The sequence below is a fragment of the Alosa alosa genome, chromosome 1, assembly GCF_017589495.1.
Source record: "Alosa alosa isolate M-15738 ecotype Scorff River chromosome 1, AALO_Geno_1.1, whole genome shotgun sequence".
In the NCBI taxonomy this organism is placed as follows: domain Eukaryota; kingdom Metazoa; phylum Chordata; class Actinopteri; order Clupeiformes; family Clupeidae; genus Alosa; species Alosa alosa.
Window position 1 is genome coordinate 2,302,667 of NC_063189.1, and position 20,043 is coordinate 2,322,709.

Here is a 20,043-nt window from a genome sequence, read left to right on the forward strand (position 1 = left end):
GTGTGTCTGTGTGCCTTATTAACTTCGCCCATTGGCACTGACGTGCCAGGGTGCTTGTTTCCCTATCTGTTGCCCAGGTGTGCCTGATGGGAGTGATACTGAAGGCATGCTCAGTCTGCCCAGGTGTGCTTGATTGGGAGTGATACTGAAGGCCTGCTCAGTCTGCCCAGGTGTGCCTGATTGGGTGCTCAGTCTGCCCAGGTGTGCCTGATTGGGAGAGATACTTGCTGCTCAGTCTGCGCTAGAGGCTGGACTCCTCCTCCTGGCTTGGTTTTGATTTTGTTTCTTTACTGGTTTCCCTGAGGCTGACTAACACCACATTCTGTTTATTTTACATCACACTGACTTGCACTACACGTTTTATCCTTATTCCTTAACCTTAGTCTCTGTTAACTTTTATTTAATAAATACCTGTATAATTATTTCCAAACTGCTTTTCATCTCCCCTTCAATGTACATATGTGAGCCAGTATTTTACACATTGAGTAGAACTAAAAGACATGAACTGTCTGTCCTACCAAGAGCTTTTAAGCTGTTATCTTTATTATGCTATAGTGCTTTCTCTTTGAATTCCATGCCTTTGCCACGTCTTTATTTCCCTCCTGTTTGACACAATTCAGGTTTCATTGTTTTAAAAACTCTTTAATGCTGTCATATCTAACCTTCCATGTCAAACTTTGATTAATTATTTGTATTTTATCAAACATAATATTACAATCATTAGCATCGATCAATCAATGTCGGTCAATGTGACCTTGTCACAACCAATTTTATGGTAGGAATAAACAACAATATTCTTACAAATGTACAGTAATTTTAGTCTAAACCAACTGTTCACCTTCATCCCACAGATCAGTTGTCATCCTGAAGACTTCAGAAGTGCGCTCTCACCGTGGGGTTCAACCCATCACCATGGTAACTACTTCAGAGAGGAAGCACCAAGCTATCACTCAGCAGACAGCAGAAATACTGCAAAACGTTCAACATGTCTTTGTGCAGTAGCCTACTTCAACTGAAATGGTCACATAAAACATGAGTTTCTGTTAACATGTTCTCCATATTGTGCAAATTAGTGTAGCCTAAGTGAGTTTGTGCGCGAAAAAAGGTTCTAGGCTACCATAAGTTTTTTAAGCAGACTTAACAGGGAGAATATGACTTATGGACTAAAGAAAATGTAGCCTACATAGGCAACCTCTTCGACAACAGCCAGCATAGCCAAATGAAAATTAAAATGTGAAACATGTTATCTGTGTTAAGCCTACTTTATTTTCTGTAGCCTAGGTTCAGACACTAATCAGAATTTACAAACCTATAGAAAAGGCATTAGTCTTTCTTTAAAAAAAAAAAAAAAAAACGAGTTTTTTTAATCTCATCATATCCTTATTATTTATACAGATATCTCGTTATCAAAATAGATAGATTTAATCTAGGCCTGCAGCCAGGTATTTGTCTCACAAACAAATGTTTATAGTAGGCGAGGTGGTGTCTCCACTTGAACGCAAGCGTATGGTGATTCCCGATTGGTGTTTGTTGCTGTCAATCACACCTTTTCATGAGTCCGCTTCAACACCGCCATCATCTGATGCTCCGCGGTCATAAGCATTAGGTTAGGTTATGTGATTTTCATTTTTCATGTTATAAAATATACAAGTAGCATTGCGTCGATGTACTTTGCATCAGCAGAAGAGCGCATAATGTTTTAAACGGCCTATTTCATGGTAAGCACATGCTTTATTTCTCCTGCATTTCTGCATAGTGGGCGCATTCGCCTTGTCCCCCTTCTACAGATTTCAAGTTAATTCATGGGGGCGATGCGGATAATAGCCTACCTCGTATTGTACTGAGTTTACTGTTGTTTCTGACGTTAGGCGTCTTCTAATAAAAACATATTGTGCCGATCGCAGTCACTCAAAAGGAAGTGGTTATCCATAAATGACGTGATTGTGCATGCTCCTCATTCTGTACCGGAGCGAAATCGGCGTCCTGTTACTGCAGCGGCTGAAGCGCAGAACAGAGGGCTTGGATGGGAAACCTATGTCGCCCCTTAAATCAACTAGCCCAAAGGCCAACTTTTACGGGAGTGGTCAGCATGTTTTCTCCGGTTCAGCAGATGCTTATGTCAATGAGTAGCGTTGTAGAGAAGATCATTCTACGCGTTGCAGTAGGGTTGCTGTGGCAGTCGGATGAACTGTTGCAGGGCAGATCAATGGGATACCGTAGGCTTGTCGTTTAGATATGTTGTTTTTGTAAATATCTACATCACGAGAGCATATTCATTCTATATTTCCGTGAGCATCGTGACCCATGGTGCCATCGTCATGTAGAATACGTTTATGATAACAGACGGCCTCAAATTAAACCTATAGCCTACGCTGCACACTGGCGTATCCTGATAGCATTCTATCAAGTCAGATGCTTCAGTAAGCACTGGATGTCGGGTAAACAGAATGAAGGCCTGCTGCATGATAAACCAGTAAACGACATTACAACATCAATGGGTGAACCATGAGTGCCACAAGGGGATGTGGCACCCACGTCTCTAAGGGAGCAGGCGGTACCAGACACTGTTGGCCATAGTGTTTTCTTTTAGTGCACGTTTTCTATAGCAGTTCGCTTGGTTTATAGCTTGCTCGCTTTATAGCACGACAGGCCCTATGGGTACATCCATGCCCGAACCGACCCTGCGCAGAACCGGTCCAGATCCCCAACAGAGTTCATGATGTTGTTGTTTATCAATGTTTACAAATCCTTTTGGCTTAAGCATGCAATGGACATTATCACGTGATATACGATAAAAAATGAACTGAGGTTCATTCAAGGTTGTAAAAAATGCTGAATGCTATAAACAGTCTCCGATTTTTAAAGAGATCTGAAGTCTTTTAAGCTTTACACAACTCATCTGTTAGCAGTTTTATTATGCCATAGCCTATCATGCATTGCCCAAATCCATAAAATATCCTTCTAGACCTTTATTTAACTACATAGCTGTATTTACTGTGACATGTAAGGACCTTCTGCACCATCTGTATGGCTTAGGCCTATTGGGTGTTTGAACTCCCTGACAAGTTGATGTGGAAACTGATGTTAATGCATGATGTGGCCTGCTGATGTAGGCTGCAGTGGGATGGCAGTGGAATGGTGCTAGAGACACCACGGAGTAAACATTCATCTGACAAAAATCTGCTCTCTCCGCGTCACACTGCTTACTGCCCTAATCTAGGCTGTATCTGAAATGGAATACAATCTAGGGATGATAGAAAGTAAACAATCTGTGATGACAGACAGTCATAGTAAATACAACTAATGTATTTTTAATGAGCACTCTGGATCCATGGCTAATGTGTGAAGCCATGGATCCAGAGTGTGAAAAGATGTATGTTATATTAACATACAAAAGGAATAATGAAGTTAATTATACATTTTGTTTAACATATACATCTTTTGTTATAACTGTTTCCTCAAAGTGCTACATGTTTATTTATGTATTTCCTTTACTTTACTATCACCAATTATGACATTTGAATAATGTGGATGATATGATGATTTATTTCATATTATTTATTAATGATACATACTGCTTGGCTATTTCTGACCATTAGCTGAATGCCGTGGCAGACTGGTTGATTGAGTTGTGCTGACACAATGGGGTCTCCGTTAATGACACCCATTCAGCTAGTTAAATTTGGGAACTAAACAGGAGCAAGGTGCCCAATTACACAGTGCAGTGACCTCGTAAATTCCTGGGTTGGTAAGGACAATTATTTTGTCACTGTCACAAGTATTAAACAGAGGTAAAGCCATTTCTGTGTTCGTTATTGTACATTTCATGGAAATGCATCTGTTCAGAGCATCAGTGAATTGAAATATCAATAGACATACAGTACAGTACATATCCTCTTGTTAAGACACAATTATTTTCTTTTTTTTAATCAAATTGTTGAAAACAAAGCATGATTTATGAGAGTTGTTGACACACAAGAGTGAGAATTGAATTTGATAAGACAAAATTATTTTCTTTTTTTATCAAATTGTTGAAAACAAAACATGATTTATGAGAGTTGTTGACACATGAAAGTGAGAATTGAATTTGATAAGACAAAATTATTTTCTTTTTTTTATCAAATTGTTGAAAACAAAACATGATTTATGAGTGTTGTTGACACACGAAAGTGAGAATTGAATTCTCGAAAACTACTGTAATTTGTCATCATCTAACGTTGTCATCGTCTAAAGTGGATTCTCTTTCCTGTTCCACTCAGACGCAACATAATGGGCTGTGTGCAATGTAAGGACAAAGAGGCCACCAAACTGACGGACGAGCGAGAGAACAGCATCACGCAACACTCGGGCTACCGCTATGGCTCTGACCCCACCCCCCAGCACTACCCCAGCTTCGGCGTCGCCGCCATCCCCAACTACAACAACTTCCACCAGCCCGTCAGTCAGGGGGTGGCGGTGTTCGGGGGGGTCAACTCCTCCTCCCACTCTGGGACCCTGCGCTCTCGCGGAGGGACAGGTAAAAACGGATCATCACGGTCAGAAACGCCTCCTGTGTTGCTCATAGTTAAGGGAAAACTCACTGATGACAGACATGGTCTTCTCTAAAGATTTCATTCTGCTTTCAGCATTGTACCGCTTGAAACAACGAACACTGTCCAAGTGTTTTCATAGAGCATTAAGCCTGTAACCTGGGTGAACCCAGAGGAACCTGGTAGCAAATTTGAATTTCCGTCCGGTCAGGACCGTCTGGAAAGGATCCTATTGAGGTCCGTATCCGAACATCCTGTTTTATGACTTCTAGTGGCACAACCAGCAATGAAATTAAACTTAAATTGGTGCATTAAACTCTTACCAAATCATTTCAGAAGTGCAGCAAACACATCTTTCTTGTAAACGAAGATTTTAGATGTTTACCCAGTTCCAAAGATTTTGGTGATTCGGAAACGGATGTCAACAGGCTCCTTTCCAGACCAACCTGCAGAGCAAATTCTAATTTGCTAAAAGGTTCGTCTGGGTTCACCCAGGCTATTAAGTATAAGTCCTTGTGATATTTTCCAGTTACAATCTTATATGTGTAGTTTCTTAGCAGTGTTAAATCCTTCAACATCAACATCTTTGTCACGCTGATAGCATTTCTGTCCAAATAGGAGTCACCCTGTTTTTAGCACTTTACGACTATGAGGCAAGAACAGAGGAGGACCTCAGCTTTAGGAAGGGGGAGAAGTTTCAGATACTCAACAGCACGTAAGTCTTAAAAGCCTCAGAAGTCTACTCTACAATGCTACACACACACATATAGTACACACACATATAGTACACACACATATAGTACACTGTGTGAGGAGATGTACATTTGAGCATTGAACAGGCACAGGGCTCAAACCAACAATATTTTACTCTCCCATATCATGTTTTGACTGTCCAAGGACCATGTTGTAGCTTGTTGTATATGTTTGAAAGTGTTGCACCACAGCTGTCTGTGCAGAAATCTGTATTCATGGAAAGGAAGGAAGGCGGAGGTCTGACAAAGTCCACATTTCTATGAGTAGTATACAGTATACTGACAAAGTCCACATTTCTATGAGTAGTATACAGTATACTGACAAAGTATACTGACAAAGTCCACATTTCTTTGAGTAGTATACAGTATACTGACAAAGTCCACATTTCTATGAGTAGTATACAGTATATTGATTCTGTAGCCACACTGTCTGGGATGTTTGTCATTTAGAAATACAGAATTGCGGAATGGTTCCAATGTATTGCACATCTTTATACTTAAATCTCTTGAAATAGCAGTGATTGACATGACTATGACATTCTAAAATACTACTTCATCTGTTACTACCACAAACAAAAAACTAAAAACTGTTCCCCATTATTGCTGTCTGTGTGAAATGTTTACCAGCCTGTTTAACCAAATGAGCTTTGGGCATAGGGAACATGGATTTCCTATCCAGTTGGGTTTGCCTGATGAAGACTTGAGCAGTTGAAACATTACAGCAATGAAGTTTCTATGGGAGCATAACATCAGTGCTAGAACAGCTCCTTTTTTGTCACAGCATTTATTGGTGCCTGTAAAAGACACGATAAAAACGATGCAAATTGCAAAAACTGTCTTGCCTTTTATTGTGCTGATCGTTAACTGCTTCTTGCCAACCTGTTTGCTTCTCTCGGCGTCAGAAATCTCAGAGTTAGAAAATACTTATCTTTAGTGCCATTACAGGCATGAATGTATGTTTCCAAACCAACCAAATAAAATTAGATGTAACTGTCACAAAAAAAACAAAATAAAAATAAACTACAGAAAAGTAACAATATCAGTGTAAAAAGCTACACTAAACAGGTGTGTAAGGTATGCCAGGTGGGTGCTACACATTGGTGGTGGTTAGTGAGGTCCCCCTTTCCATGTGAAGCGCTTTGAGTGTTGAGAAAAGCGCTTTATAAACGTAACGTGTTGTTGCTGTGCAAAAAAGAAGTGAAGATGTGCAGTATGTGAAGGTCTGACCACCACACAGCATAATATTAGCATGATGCTGAATGATATCATGATACATTTTTGAACATTATGTCTCTGTGCAGTGAAGGTGACTGGTGGGATGCTCGGTCCCTTAACACCGGCGGAACAGGCTACATTCCCAGCAACTACGTGGCTCCAGTCGACTCTATTCAGGCAGAGGAGTACGTTCATCAACTTTTCTCACTCCACTCTTACACCTATTAATCAGTAACTGCAAACAGAACTACTGTAAAGCACAGTATATATGTTGGTACAGTAAGTTGGCAGGGGGCCAATGACCAAAGGTTGGAGCCCTGCTGGCTTCAGCTGCTATCTCCTTTTTGAACGTTGATATTTTTAGAAGAGTCATTGGAAATGTATATGTGTGCTCTCGTCATCACCTCTACGCATATTTGCACAAACTCAAATTTGCACTCGAGGCTGTGTGCAAAGTAAGCTTGATTCCGTAATCCTGCTGTCTATTTCTGCCTGACTGTGTTTCGCCTGTCGCCCCTTTTAGCTGGTACTTTGGTAAATTAGGCCGCAAGGATGCGGAGAGACAGCTCCTCTCCAATGGCAACCCCAGAGGCACATTTCTAATAAGAGAGAGCGAAACTACCAAAGGTAGCGCAAGCTATTTCCTACATCCAAAATGAACCGCATTCACAAAGTAGTTTTGTAGTCTCTAATATAGTGTATAAAAATCTTGATAAGACATTCTGTGATATTAAATCTTTGTGGGTTGATGTGATGTTACAATCTATGATGTGCTTGGTGTTATCAAGTTGCTGTAGGAAGCAGATAAGAGCAATTGAAGGCGTACATGAGGTGTGATGTGGTGTTATCTGGTGATAACCGTGTGGTGGTTGTTCTTCCAGGAGCCTACTCATTATCCATCCAGGACTGGGACGACGTAAAGGGGGATCACGTGAAACACTACAAAATACGTAAACTGGACAACGGAGGATATTACATCACCACACGGGCTCAGTTTGAGACTCTTCAACAGCTTGTGCATCACTACTCCAGTAAGATGGTCATACATTAATGTCCAGTTTCCCCAGACACAGATAAAACCTAGCCGTAGAGAGCTTTTAGTCTAGGATTCTAGTAAGATCATACACTAATGTCCAGCTTCCCCAGACACGGATGTAACCTCGCCGTATAATTCAGTGAAGGTCTCCACTGAGAAAGAGCTTTTAGTCTAGGACTAGGCATAATCCTCGCCTGGGGAAATGATTCTAAATTATGTCATTCACACACATTGGTCCAGTAAGTCTACTTCTGGAAAGGGTGTGACAGCTTAATTATGTTATAGTGTATTGCGAATGAGATTGATGTAACACAAGCAATTGCATAGCAGTTATTACAGACCTGGTAGGCCTTTAGGCTTTGCCATGTACAGTGAAGCCCCCATATGGAAGCCCCGGTATCTGTGGGGGATATGTTCCAAGACCTTCAGCAGACTGAGGTCACTGGATAATAGCAAACACCGTATGTAAATGATGATTTTTAAACAAAGTTCAGGAGGAGCCCATAGGGTTGATTGACAGCCATCACTCACCCCACTTCTGTTTGTAGATGCAACCCTCCTTATCTGCACACTACACTACATCAGGCTCTGGAGTCGCAACGCCTCCCACCTCTTCCATTTCACTCTTAGCGCTAAGCTCATATTACTTATCCATAAGTGGGTGTCAGCAGACATCCCATAATCTCCACTATTGGCATCCCAGGACAATAAAAAATATATTATAAATTATACTGTTAGAAAAGTTATGCGATTGTGACAAGGGCTGAATAGACCTCCAGTCCTTCCTTCCCTCTTTCCTTCCTCCTTTGTTAGCCTACAGTATGTCCTAGCCCTTCCTCCTTTGTTAGCCTACAGTATGTCCTAGCCCTTCCTCCTGTTAGCCTACAGTATGTCCTAGCCCTTCCTCCTGTTAGCCTACAGTATGTCCTAGCCCTTCCTCATGTTAGCCTACAGTATGTCCTAGCCCTCCTATGGAGAAAAGGAAGAAAGAAAGTGATAGAGGAATCAAGGACACACATGAGAAAAGAGATGCACCAAAAGACACATCACATTTATGTTAAAGGAATCATCCGAAGTTAAAACAACCTGGGGTCTATGTATGGATGACAACGAGTTCAAACTTTCGTTTGGGAGCAAAATTACGTTAACTGGAGGAGTTTTGAGCTAGACTGTCATTTGCATTAGCAACAAAATGGTTTATAGCCTGTAGCAGTGGGCATGGAGCCACGTCAAAATAAATCGTTATTTTCAAACCACTGACAAGGTTCAAAATAGCCGTACACTTCGGTGGTAGTGTGTATAGGGTCCCTCCAGACAAAATGAAGTATTGTAAACTTGTACAGAGAGCCTATAACTGATTTGACGCTACCAGAACACAAAGTAAGTGTCCATGCATACATCTAGTGTCCTGATTATTGTCATGTGTACTCTCATAAGCCAATCTGTGCTTGTGTTTATTATTCTGGTGGGTCATCGTATGTCTCATATTCTGGTCTGTGTCCTTATTGTGGTCCTTATCCTCATATTCTAGTCTGTGTCCATATCTGTCTTATGTCCTTATCTCTCATATTCTGGTGTGTGTCCCTGACTGCTTCGTGTCCTTATCGTTACCCGCTGTGTCTCGTTACAGCCAGGGCCGCCGGGCTGTGCTGCCGTCTGATCGTGCCCTGCCACAAGGGCATGCCTCGGCTCACAGACCTGTCCGTCAAGACCAAAGACGTCTGGGAGATCCCACGGGAATCCCTCCAGCTGATCAAGCGGCTGGGAAACGGCCAGTTCGGGGAGGTCTGGATGGGTACGCTCTCCCACCACACTGCAGGCCATATGCCACATCTAAACACAGTCATTGCGTACATGTTTACGGCCTGCTTTAGAAATCACACGTTGATGCAGTGTAGTACAATGAGTGCCGTATTAATCCACGGAAACTCTGCTGCTATATACTACACTGACATTTTCTCTGTAACTGTGATTTTTCTCTGCTCTGCTCTGAGTTCAGTTTATCTGTTCGTCTTAGTGAAGCCTGGAGATTTGGCCACAGGGAGCTTTACATAATGAAAACGTAAGAGATGAAGACCGTTAGTATAAAACCTGAGTGTCTGGGAGATGTTTTTTTTTTTTTTTTTTAAAGTATATCTTTTTGGGCTTTAATGCCTTTAATGCGACAGGATAGTGGAGAGTGACAGGAAGTGAGTGGGAGAAAGATTTGGGGTGGGATCCGGAACCCCGGTCACCAGCGTACGTGCAGTGGCCCCAGCCAGTTGCGCCATAATTTAGATATTCTTTTTCATTTCAGTTGCTTTGGTTTGTTTTTTGTTTTTATTAGCTGATTTAAAAGTCCAGGTCAGACAATAGTTCCTGTTAATGGAACCATTTCAGGCGTGCCTTCTAAATGTTACTGCTGCTGTGCCACAGTTTCTAAACATCTGTCTGCCTGTCGTGTTCCTGACAGGTACATGGAATGGCACGACCCAGGTGGCGGTGAAGACTCTGAAGCCGGGGACCATGTCCCCCGAGTCCTTCCTGGAGGAAGCGCAGATCATGAAGAAGCTGAGACATGACAAGCTGGTACAGCTTTACGCTGTAGTGTCCGAGGAGCCCATCTACATCGTTACCGAGTTCATGAATAAAGGTCAGTAATGTTCACTCAGATCATGTGAATAAAGTAACAAGGACGATAGCAGTATTTAGTCTTATTATACGGCTCTTCACAATGCTAGTAGAACGCTCCATTGACTTGAATGGGATTTCCCAAAGTTCTACCGGTCATTATTTTCGTCTAAGGACCTCCGCTGGCGCGTCGCGGTCCGGTTCGCCCTGTCGGGACTTATTTTCCCAATAATGACCGGCGTTCTATACATTATCCCTTACACAATGCTAGTAGAACGCTACATTGACTTGATTGGGATTTCCCAACATTCTATGGTAAAATATTTTCATGTAATTACCGCTGACAATGGCAACAGGTCTTGTGCCTCTGATTTACGTCTGTAATATAACTCAAATAGTCCGGTCACTTCTTGCAATTGAAATTCATTCAAAAGTGAAAGCAGACGGTTGATCAGCTGTGTTCTAAAGAATGTTTGTTTGAAGTTCAGCGTGTGTTGCGAACTATTTGTATTCGATGACAAAACGCTAACAAATAAATGTAAAGTGACGCATCATGTGGAGTTTATTTTTTCGTTTAGCAAGTAGCCGTATATAAAGCGGGATAATGTATGGAACGGCAGTCATTATCGGGGAAAGCATTCTGGGCAAAGCAAGATCCCTCTGCTGGCAAAAATGGCCGGCGTTCCATACATTACAGTATGCCTTACTTATTCTCTAATCAAGTACAGCCTATCAATTGGGACTATTTTAATGCTGAAACAAAGATATATCCATCATCTCATCGCATTTTATTTATTAAGTAAATAGATTGTTCATTAGCCAGGCTCCAGTCTGCCAAATGTATCCTGAGCTACATCTGATTTTCCACTTCATATAGCCTCATCACTAATACCAGTAAAAATGGCCAAATCACTTCGGTGCACATTTTGTCTTACGTTTTGTGTGCTGCTTTGACTGACAGCTTGTTTTGGATTTTCAGGCAGTTTACTCGATTTCTTGAAGGATGGCGAAGGACGAGGACTTAAACTACCAAACTTAGTGGACATGGCAGCTCAGGTAAAGTCAATCAATAAACTACCAAACGTTGTGGACATGGCAGCTCAGGTAAGGTCAATCAATAAACTACTGTACCAAACTTAGTGGACATGGCAGCTAAAGTAAGGTCAATCAATCTGAATAATGTTTGGGAATAGAATGCACTGTGCTGTTGTGTTGACACATAAAATGCTCATGTATATTTGCTTATTTATGCAAGCTAATGTAATTAAATGTTAACCTTGAAATGTAGTTTGTGCCTTGTCACCTTGTCGCCTACTTCCCAACGGTACTGAGTAGTGTGCTTATTTTTCAACTCCGTTCAGTTTACTGTTCAAAGGCAGCATGTGGCGATGTCTTACACTCAGTAGAAGCTCAAACCCACAAGGTCTTTTGGGCCGTCCTACACCAGTTTCAGTTGAGATCTCCATCGAAGTTCTCTTTTAGTCTGGGTTTAGTCTGGGTTTATTCGATGGTTAGGAAACCTTACAGCTTTAACCTTTCTGTGGTGTGCTGATGCATTCGTGGTCTGAAGTATGTAACTCTCCATCTGTAGGTGGCATCGGGGATGGCTTACATTGAGAGGATGAACTACATCCATAGAGATCTCCGCTCTGCAAATATCCTGGTTGGTGACAGCCTGGTGTGCAAGATTGCTGACTTTGGGCTTGCTAGGCTGATTGAAGACAATGAATACACAGCCCGGCAAGGTAAGACCACTTCTCAATCCTTCACAGGAAAAGAGAAGAAAATCAAAAAAGAAACCTATTCACAACAGCCCCCGGATAAGGACATGCTGGCATGTTTTGCAAATTGTGTCAGTTCCTTCACTCTGAAGCTGACATGCAATTAACACTTGGAACAGGATCTATCTGGAAGCTTCAATGTCTTTCCACATAGGGAATATTAGAAAAGTGATACAAATATGTCTTAATGGCCCTAAGTAGCACATACGGTATCTTGAACAGGTGAAATATCTGAGTAGCAAGTTGAGGTATAACATCTTTTAAGGTTATAAAATACTACTGTATCTTGCTAGGCTGTCAGGAGACCTTGTAATGGCTCCCTCATGAGTGCAAGCTGAGGGAGGTGAGATAGCCTAAAAGCTGCACGTGTCCTCTTGCTTCTCTGAGGGAGGTGAGATAGCCTAAAGGCTGCACGTGTTGTGTCCTCTTGCTTCTCTGAGGGAGGTGAGATAGACTAAAGGTTGCACATGTCCTCTTGCTTCTCTTTCAGGAGCCAAGTTCCCCATCAAGTGGACAGCCCCCGAGGCGGCGCTCTATGGAAGGTTCACCATTAAATCTGACGTCTGGTCCTTTGGGATACTGCTCACTGAGCTTGTGACCAAGGGAAGAGTGCCGTACCCAGGTGAACTAGATGTGCTTGCTATCCAGTTTACTGGAGTTCATACACAGTTTAAATTGTGTCAGTCCTTGTGTCCATGTTTGTGAGTGTAGATGTACTAACTATACAGTACATGCATGTTGTATTCAAGTCTCAGCAATGTCTATCTGAGCAAGGCCTACCTTATGTCCACAAATTAGATTTTTTTTCACCAAATAATAATGTGATTAATTATTAATTAAATAATATTAGTATGTTATATTAATAAATTATATGTATATGTGTATGTATGTATGTATGTATGTATGTATATGAGTCACACAGATTTGTGATTGTCTATGAATATGTTTTGTTTAGCTAGAATACTCAGAACAATGCCTCTATGGTGTGCGTGTGCGTGCGTGCGTGTGTGCGTGTGTCCACCAGGCATGAACAACCGTGAGGTGCTGGAGCAGGTGGAGCGAGGCTACCGGATGCCCTGCCCCCAGGACTGCCCGCTCTCCCTCCACGAGCTGATGGTCCAGTGCTGGCGAAGAGACCCCGAGGAGCGACCCACCTTTGAGTACCTGCAGGCCTTCCTCGAGGATTACTTCACTGCCACCGAGCCCCAGTACCAACCTGGAGACAATCTCTAAACACACGCTTTCACCACCAGGGGGCACTCTCCCTTTTGTAATGCTATTACTACTATACTTATGATGATGATGATGATGATGATGATGGTGGTGATGATGATGATGGTGGTGATTATTGTTATTATTTAAAACTTGACTGAATATTTGACGGGACACGGACCCTCGTGGTGATGCCAACGTGACAGAGGCTCTTCCATACGACCCTCGTGGTGATGCCATCGGGACAGAGGCTCTTCCATACTTCTCATCGATCTCATCGCTCTTGAATATGACAAAGTACAAAACTATGAGACGCCATCCTCCATCATGATGATGTGAAAACAATGCTATTAGGAGAGTCAAAACAATGTTGTTGGGAAAATGCAATCTCTGTGGCTTGGCCCTCCCAGTGTTTTAAGAGGATCTCTTAAACGTGATGGTGTGCTTGTACTTACTGTAAATATCACCTGTGCGTTAACTGAACCTCTGTTTATTTTTGCCTCGTTTACATTTGTTTATGTTTTTTGCAACCTCCCCTCACACAACGCCGCCCTGATTAGTCCGCTGTTGTAAAGCATTAAAAAGCATGGATCAGGATGCCTAACGGGTGTGATGGAATGGTGTGATGGAATGGAGAATCTATTGTGAAGACTGACCATATGGTAGCATTCATCATCAATACATTTTTGTGGCGCTTTGTAAGGCAAAACAAGAGAGCACTTTTCTACAATGGGGCTATAACTGAAACACTTTAAAGGAAACCTCCGGCAATTTTCACACAGATCTCACCAAGGTCACCGAGTACTGTCGGTAGGAAAGAAATCGGCGCTAGCAAGCTCGAGTTGCTGCAGCCAACAGCTAGAGCAGTAAGGCAGCTATAGTGCTACACTCTGGGAGCGTGATTCTAAAGATGCCCCCAGAGTGTAGCACTGAAGCTGCCTGGCTACTCTAGCTGTTGGCAACTTGAGCTAGGCAGCGCCGATTATTTTTCATACCAACAGCACTCGATGACCTTGAGACCTTGAAATTTGCCGTAATTCTCCTTTAAAGGAGAATTCCGGTGTGATATTGACCGAGGGCCCTGACATTTAAAACGAGACATTGAGAACTTTGAAAAAGCACTGGTAGTTCACTTACAAGACGATTTATACAGACAGTATCTTCCGAGTTTAAGCGTTTGCAGCCATCTTGAATTTAGTCGCGATAAATTCGAGCAGCGTGTAAGAATGAACAGGTATGATAAGGGATCAGATTCCAAAAATAATTCAGTGGAAATGCATGGATTCCAGTTGCTGCTACTGGAAGAAACTGAAATCCATGCATTTCCACTGAATTATTTTGGGAATCTGATCCCTTTATCATACCTGTTCATTCTTACTCATTGCTCGAATTTATCGTGACTAAATTCAAGATGGCTAAAAACGCTTAAACTTTGGAAGATACTGTCTGTATAAATCGTCTTGTAAGTGAACTACCAGTGCTTTTTCAAAGTTCTCAATGTCTCATTTTAAATGTCAGGGCCCTCGGAAGTCTACCAATGAAGTGTGAAGAGATACATTGAGCCTCGTAAATGGGTGTAAAACATGGCTAGCCCGATGCCGAAGCACCACTATTGAAAAAGCTGTTGGTAGCATCGGCTAACTAGCGCCAGATTTTGGAGTGCAGGGGACAAGCCGAGATGGGCTATGAGACATACGTTCACACTCGGTATCATGTTTCAACACACTTTAGGTCAATATCACACCGGAATTCTCCTTTAATGTCCCAATAACTCTCTGTCTGTGTCAGTGAGCTTTAAATCATATTTGAACAATTAATTATAACAATTCAGAACTTCATCTGAAATGCTGTAGACTTATATTTAAAATAAGGGTCCTATAAATTAAATTATTATGACAGTGCATAAGTTCCAAGTCTTCATGTAGAAAAAGCTTATTTACAAAGGCCAAGTCTCAGTAAGACGTTTGAGGGAAATAGATGGTGAATTATGCTGCCGCCACTGGTTTCCACTACTATAAAATGAAATTCAGAGCTATTAATATCACTTTAAAACAATAACAGCATCCTTAATTGTTACTCATGTTTAAAACATCTCAAACATTACCAGTAATAATATTTTTATTTCTCATTGTCTCACCCATGAAAATGTACTTTTCTAATTGTTCTGTTAAATATCCTAAATGTTCAATTCCTGTAAATGATCCAAGCTAAGGTAGCCCATATTTCTGTGACATTTTTCATCTCCAAATGTGACATTATTGGCAGTAGGAAAACATTGCTCCAAACTAAATTTTCATTTGCCAAGAGTTTTAGAGAAGGCATTTCATTTTAGGCCAGTAATTGAGCAACTGTATTTCAGTTTTGCTAAGCTAATAGACAACATCTGTGATATAATTATGCTTACTTAACTCTTAAATGCTTACAGAACTGATCACTGTTGAATTTTAAAATAGGTAATTTTATTTAAGTTAGAATGTTGTTTGGTTTCCTAAAAAATCTAATGTATTTGACCTAATGTATATTTAAGACTGTTGATAAGCAGTCTCTCTCCGTCTCACAGACATGCAAACCCCTGCCCTGCCTGAGGCGCTGTCTCTTGTGCTTTGCATCCTGTCAGTTTCTCCGTCTTTGGAGAATTCAGTGTCCGCTTCAATGAGTCCAGTCCCCTCTAGTGGTGTCCGTCCATGAACTACATCTCTGCTAACATGTCACTGTATATCTCCCTCTACTGGTGACTGTCCATGAACTACATCTCTGCTAACATCACTGAATTACACCATACTTTATGGAACACAATTTGGTTGTGTCATGCCTGAATTTCTCCAATGAGTCTTAAAAATGTATCCGTTTTCTAATCATACTGCTTTTTTACCTCATGTTTATTTTTGTATCAGATTAGATTAAAATCAGTCATCTTCAGAATGTTTGATTCCTCAACATGTTTATTTTGCCTACGTTATCGCCATGCTCTTATTTTGTAAAAAATAAAAGTTCATGCTTCTTATTTGCTGGTCCCATGATGTGGGGTAGTGAGTATGTGGGCAATGCTGGCTTTGTAGTGACACAAGAAAGAACTCAACATGTTCAATGAATAACTCTCTGAAGAATTGGATGATTTACAGTAATGTTCACTTTTAACATTAACATTGTTTTATTTGTTTGTTAGTTTGCATCACACATGGTTGACTCACCTCTCTGGTTCGCACACTGTACTACAGGATACCCCCCTATTTCTATCTGACAGCATACAGTATTTCTCTCAGATGGCAGAGGACCTATTAGAAAACAGCATACAGTATTTCTCTCAGATGGCAGAGAACCTATTAGAAGACAGCATACAGTATTCAGATGGCAGAGGATCTATTAGAAGACAGCATACAGTATTTCTCTCAGATGGCAGAGGACCTACACTGTAAAAAATGAATCATGGTGCCAAGGAAATTACACACAAAAGTATGACTTAATTTCTTGAAGCAGTCGCCTTAAAAAAATAACTATTATGTTTTCCCCCATATAAATCAACTACATTTGCCACAAATATATTCAGAGAAAATGTTCCCTAAAAGAATTGTGGGAAATTGCACAATTTCTCGCTGATAAATGTGCAGCCTTTTCCTCAAATATTTTGAACATCTGAAAAACGTCCTTCAGTTGAGATTTTGAAAAGAATGCCTCAAAGACGGACGCCATTGAAGTTCAGCATGGAATAGTAAAAGGTAAAGTATTTTGTTCCTGCTACTTGTGAAAGCTAGCATGAAACCTACTACAAATATACAATTAAGTAATGTCACATCACAGGTATATATTTTCATACCAACGTGTTTGACCTACTAGGAAATATTGGTGAAGTTAGCTTAACAGTAGCAAGGTCGCTAACGTTAGCTGTAGAAGCTAGCTGCTACTCAGATGGTTGGTAAACTAACCAGCAAGCTAACCTTAACTTCGGTAGGTTATATTATAACCTTATCAATTTCAAATGGCCAAATTATTATAACCTTATCAATTTCAAAGTTTATAATTATTTGTAATACTTGGGACACTCTAAACTGACTATTGATTAAACTGATTATTGGAGTCGACGACGTCTTAATCTTTTTGTAACGAATTTGAAAATGTTTTTTGGAATTTTAATAGCCACTGAGGGAATAGCTAACATGCTAACGTAGCTGGTTATCATTAGTTAGCCAGGACTCCACTGTTCTAAGCGATCTAGTGTGGTGTCAAATGCTTGTCTGGCACTAAGGGATCTGTTGACTGACTAATTAAAGCAGTCTGTCAACTAATTGACGTTTGATTGAACTGAACACTATTTGCTTTTAATTCGGGTTATATATATTTTGCTTGTAGCTAACGTTAGCTGAGACCACCAGGGCATTATTTTAGGCATTTGTAGCATACACGTGGTGTAAGGTAACTGTTAGTGTTGTTGGTTAAGGTTAGGTGCATTGTCTATTCTCAGTAATAGTATTGATATTAGTTAAGTGTCTGTTGGTTTTATTTGGGTTATTTAGCGATTATGTTAACATATTTGAACACAAACACTTCTGTTTGTCTGCGGTTAAAACATTTGGTAGCCTACATGGTAAATGATGTCAAAATGAATTTTGGAAGTCCTTTGCTAGTTAAGTTAGTTGATATACTGCTGATAGTCAATTGTGGTTCTTGTGTTTATATAATTATGGATTTTGTTTGTTTTAACAGGGTTGGCAAAATGCTCATCAAGGTCCAGTACCGTGGACTAAAAAAGTACCTCAAACTGCAGCCTGGTTTTTCTTATGAAAGTTTCATTGAAGAAGGTAAGGTTTTATGTGAGCTTAGCTAATAAATTTAAAATCCCTGTTTGCATGCATCTGAAATCAGATCACTTGGCCAGTGGGTAAGGTAAAAAAAGATTTTGTTACCCTTTAGTTGAATTAAATTAACTAAAATTGGAAACTGAATTTCTTAAATTCTTAAAGCAACCCTTTAAAGGGGAACTTGGCAACTATTTCAACGTAATAAACCCGTTTAGAAATCATTCGGATGGTTAAATGACCTCTTCCGGTGAAAATAGTGACTTTCCCGCTCGCCCTAAGCGTCCCCAGGCGGAAAACCAACCTTGCAACATTGAGACTTACCGTCCCGAAAGAGAAGTGAGAAACAAGAAACTTCGTTTTAAATCGTGTTTCTTACCTTGTAACATCCACATAGTTCTGCCAAACGTATGCTAACCGTTCGCTAGCTTGTAAACAAATCCATGTGCTTTATCGTTACCTTTTCCCACAGTTTGAAATAGCATAATGCACAATTTCTCCAGCAGAGGGGGAAATCCTGCCAAGTTTCCCTTTAAGATTCCAATTTTGTGTTTTTGCAGAATTTGTGCCAGCAGGTTCTTCTACTCTAAATTCTTCACTTTTCTGAAGTGATATGGAGAGGTTCTCTTCAAACAAGGGGCATCAATCTCCTGGTGCAGGAGAGAACACCTCTGCCATAGGGGATGCAGCAGAAAAGGCCAAATGGGTGAGCATTTAAAATTAAAATCTCACTAGGAAAAATCCTTGTCTGTCCTCCAAATGCGGAAGCCTAGCTTCGTGTTCCGGTAGTGTCAAATCAACGGGCACGTTCAATCTTGCAGCACTACACAGATCTGGCTGAACGTAAGGCATGTTTTTTAGATTCAGCCAGATCTGCTTGCAGATCCAGTGCTGCAAGATGGAACGTGCCCGCTCATTTGACGTTAACGGAACACGAATTTAGGCAATTTTCTTCCTTCATAGATACAGGTCTTGTTATAATCTCCCTGTACACTTTCAAAAGTTTATAACACTTTAGTTTGTCTGTAGAGACCCTCACCACACTACCAAGTGTAATCATATTTTGAGCACTGCCAGTGGTTTAAAATAGCGTTTGTTTTTTCAACATGCTTGCTGCCCCCTTAACTTTCACTGTAGCCTATGCTGCGGTCTGTGTTGCAGTCTTTCTCAAAACTCCACCAATTAACACAATTTTGCTACCACACTACCATAAATATACCCTAGGTTGTTTGTGCTCTTGAGTTACACTTTAATACATCTCCTGTGTTTTTAAAGGGTGCAGGTAAGTTTTCTCTTTACAAGTGTATCACCGTTATTGTTTCTCTTTTACCCATAGATGGTCCAGGAGGTTCTGGAGAAGAGTTCAGGGGGAGAGGAAACAATGGAGGAGTATAAGAGATTGAGCACCGTGACACACTGCACAAGATGGCATCATATCCTGGTCAGCCACATTGGTGAAATGCATAAGTATGTTTTGTTTTGTAATGTGAAAAAACAAAGTAGAAGCATTATTGTGCACATATAGCCTCTCACACAATTTGCCTGCAGCGTGACAAGAAAAACCTAAATTTGGTAGTAGAATTGTTGTGTAAAAACAATTTTGAACTGATGTTTGTCCTTCTTTACACTTCTCTCATCTTCTTAAAGGAACTCTGGATCTCATTCATAGTCACCATTGGGTCCTTGGTTACCTGTCTGACCAAGGCCCCTTTGTCCAAGGATTACTCAGTTTGGCTTGCATTTTTGCGGAGAGTTGGAGGATTTTGTGTAGATGTTGATGAAGGTGATATGTTTGTTATATCTCTGTCAGTCATCTGAATATTTTCAAATGTTTTTTTTTAAATGCCCAAGCTATTGTTATTTTTTTTTTCTCAACGTCAGGTTTAATTTACACTGAATAAATGCTGTTAAATGAAATACTGACTCTCTAATTGTGTATATACACCACATCCTTTAAAATGTATAGTAATAGACTTATTTAAAACATGCATAACTGCTCAAAATAAGTGAGGCAACTATATTACACGTGATTTTATCATGCGATATTAACCAGAAAAAATCAGGGAAATTTCCTTGATTTATTTTGAATATGCTTAATTACATTGATATTTTACA

The 20,043-nt window shown here is 40.6% G+C and overlaps 1 protein-coding gene and 1 long non-coding RNA gene across 2 annotated transcripts; both read left to right on the plus strand.

The window, feature by feature from the left end:
* Nucleotides 1-1,557: 1,557 nt before the first annotated feature.
* Nucleotides 1,558-13,739, plus strand: fyna (FYN proto-oncogene, Src family tyrosine kinase a). Its single transcript, XM_048256707.1, has 12 exons — nt 1,558-1,718; nt 4,260-4,516; nt 5,148-5,244; nt 6,583-6,681; nt 7,020-7,123; nt 7,378-7,527; nt 9,163-9,327; nt 9,985-10,164; nt 11,122-11,198; nt 11,734-11,887; nt 12,414-12,545; nt 12,948-13,739. The coding sequence occupies exons 2-12, from the start codon at nt 4,270-4,272 to the stop codon at nt 13,154-13,156; spliced, it is 1,614 nt and encodes a 537-aa protein (XP_048112664.1). The 5' UTR covers nt 1,558-1,718; nt 4,260-4,269; the 3' UTR covers nt 13,157-13,739.
* Nucleotides 13,740-16,684: 2,945 nt separating this feature from the next.
* On the plus strand, nt 16,685-19,408 carry LOC125304613. Its single transcript, XR_007195261.1, has 4 exons — nt 16,685-16,851; nt 17,837-17,931; nt 18,489-18,634; nt 19,265-19,408. It is a non-coding gene; the product is annotated as an uncharacterized LOC125304613 (long non-coding RNA).
* The last annotated feature ends 635 nt before the right edge of the window (nt 19,409-20,043 follow it).

What these genes read in the sequence shown, in the direction of transcription:
- fyna (XM_048256707.1), top strand. Translation starts at nt 4,270, where the DNA reads ATGGGCTGTGTGCAATGTAAGGACAAAGAGGCCACCAAACTGACGGAC. An exon ending in GCGCTCTCGCGGAGGGACAG is followed by an intron (nt 4,517 to 5,147) that starts GTAAAAACGGAT and finishes CTGTCCAAATAG; the next exon opens with GAGTCACCCTGTTTTTAGCA. An exon ending in TAGTGGACATGGCAGCTCAG is followed by an intron (nt 11,199 to 11,733) that starts GTAAAGTCAATC and finishes CTCCATCTGTAG; the next exon opens with GTGGCATCGGGGATGGCTTA.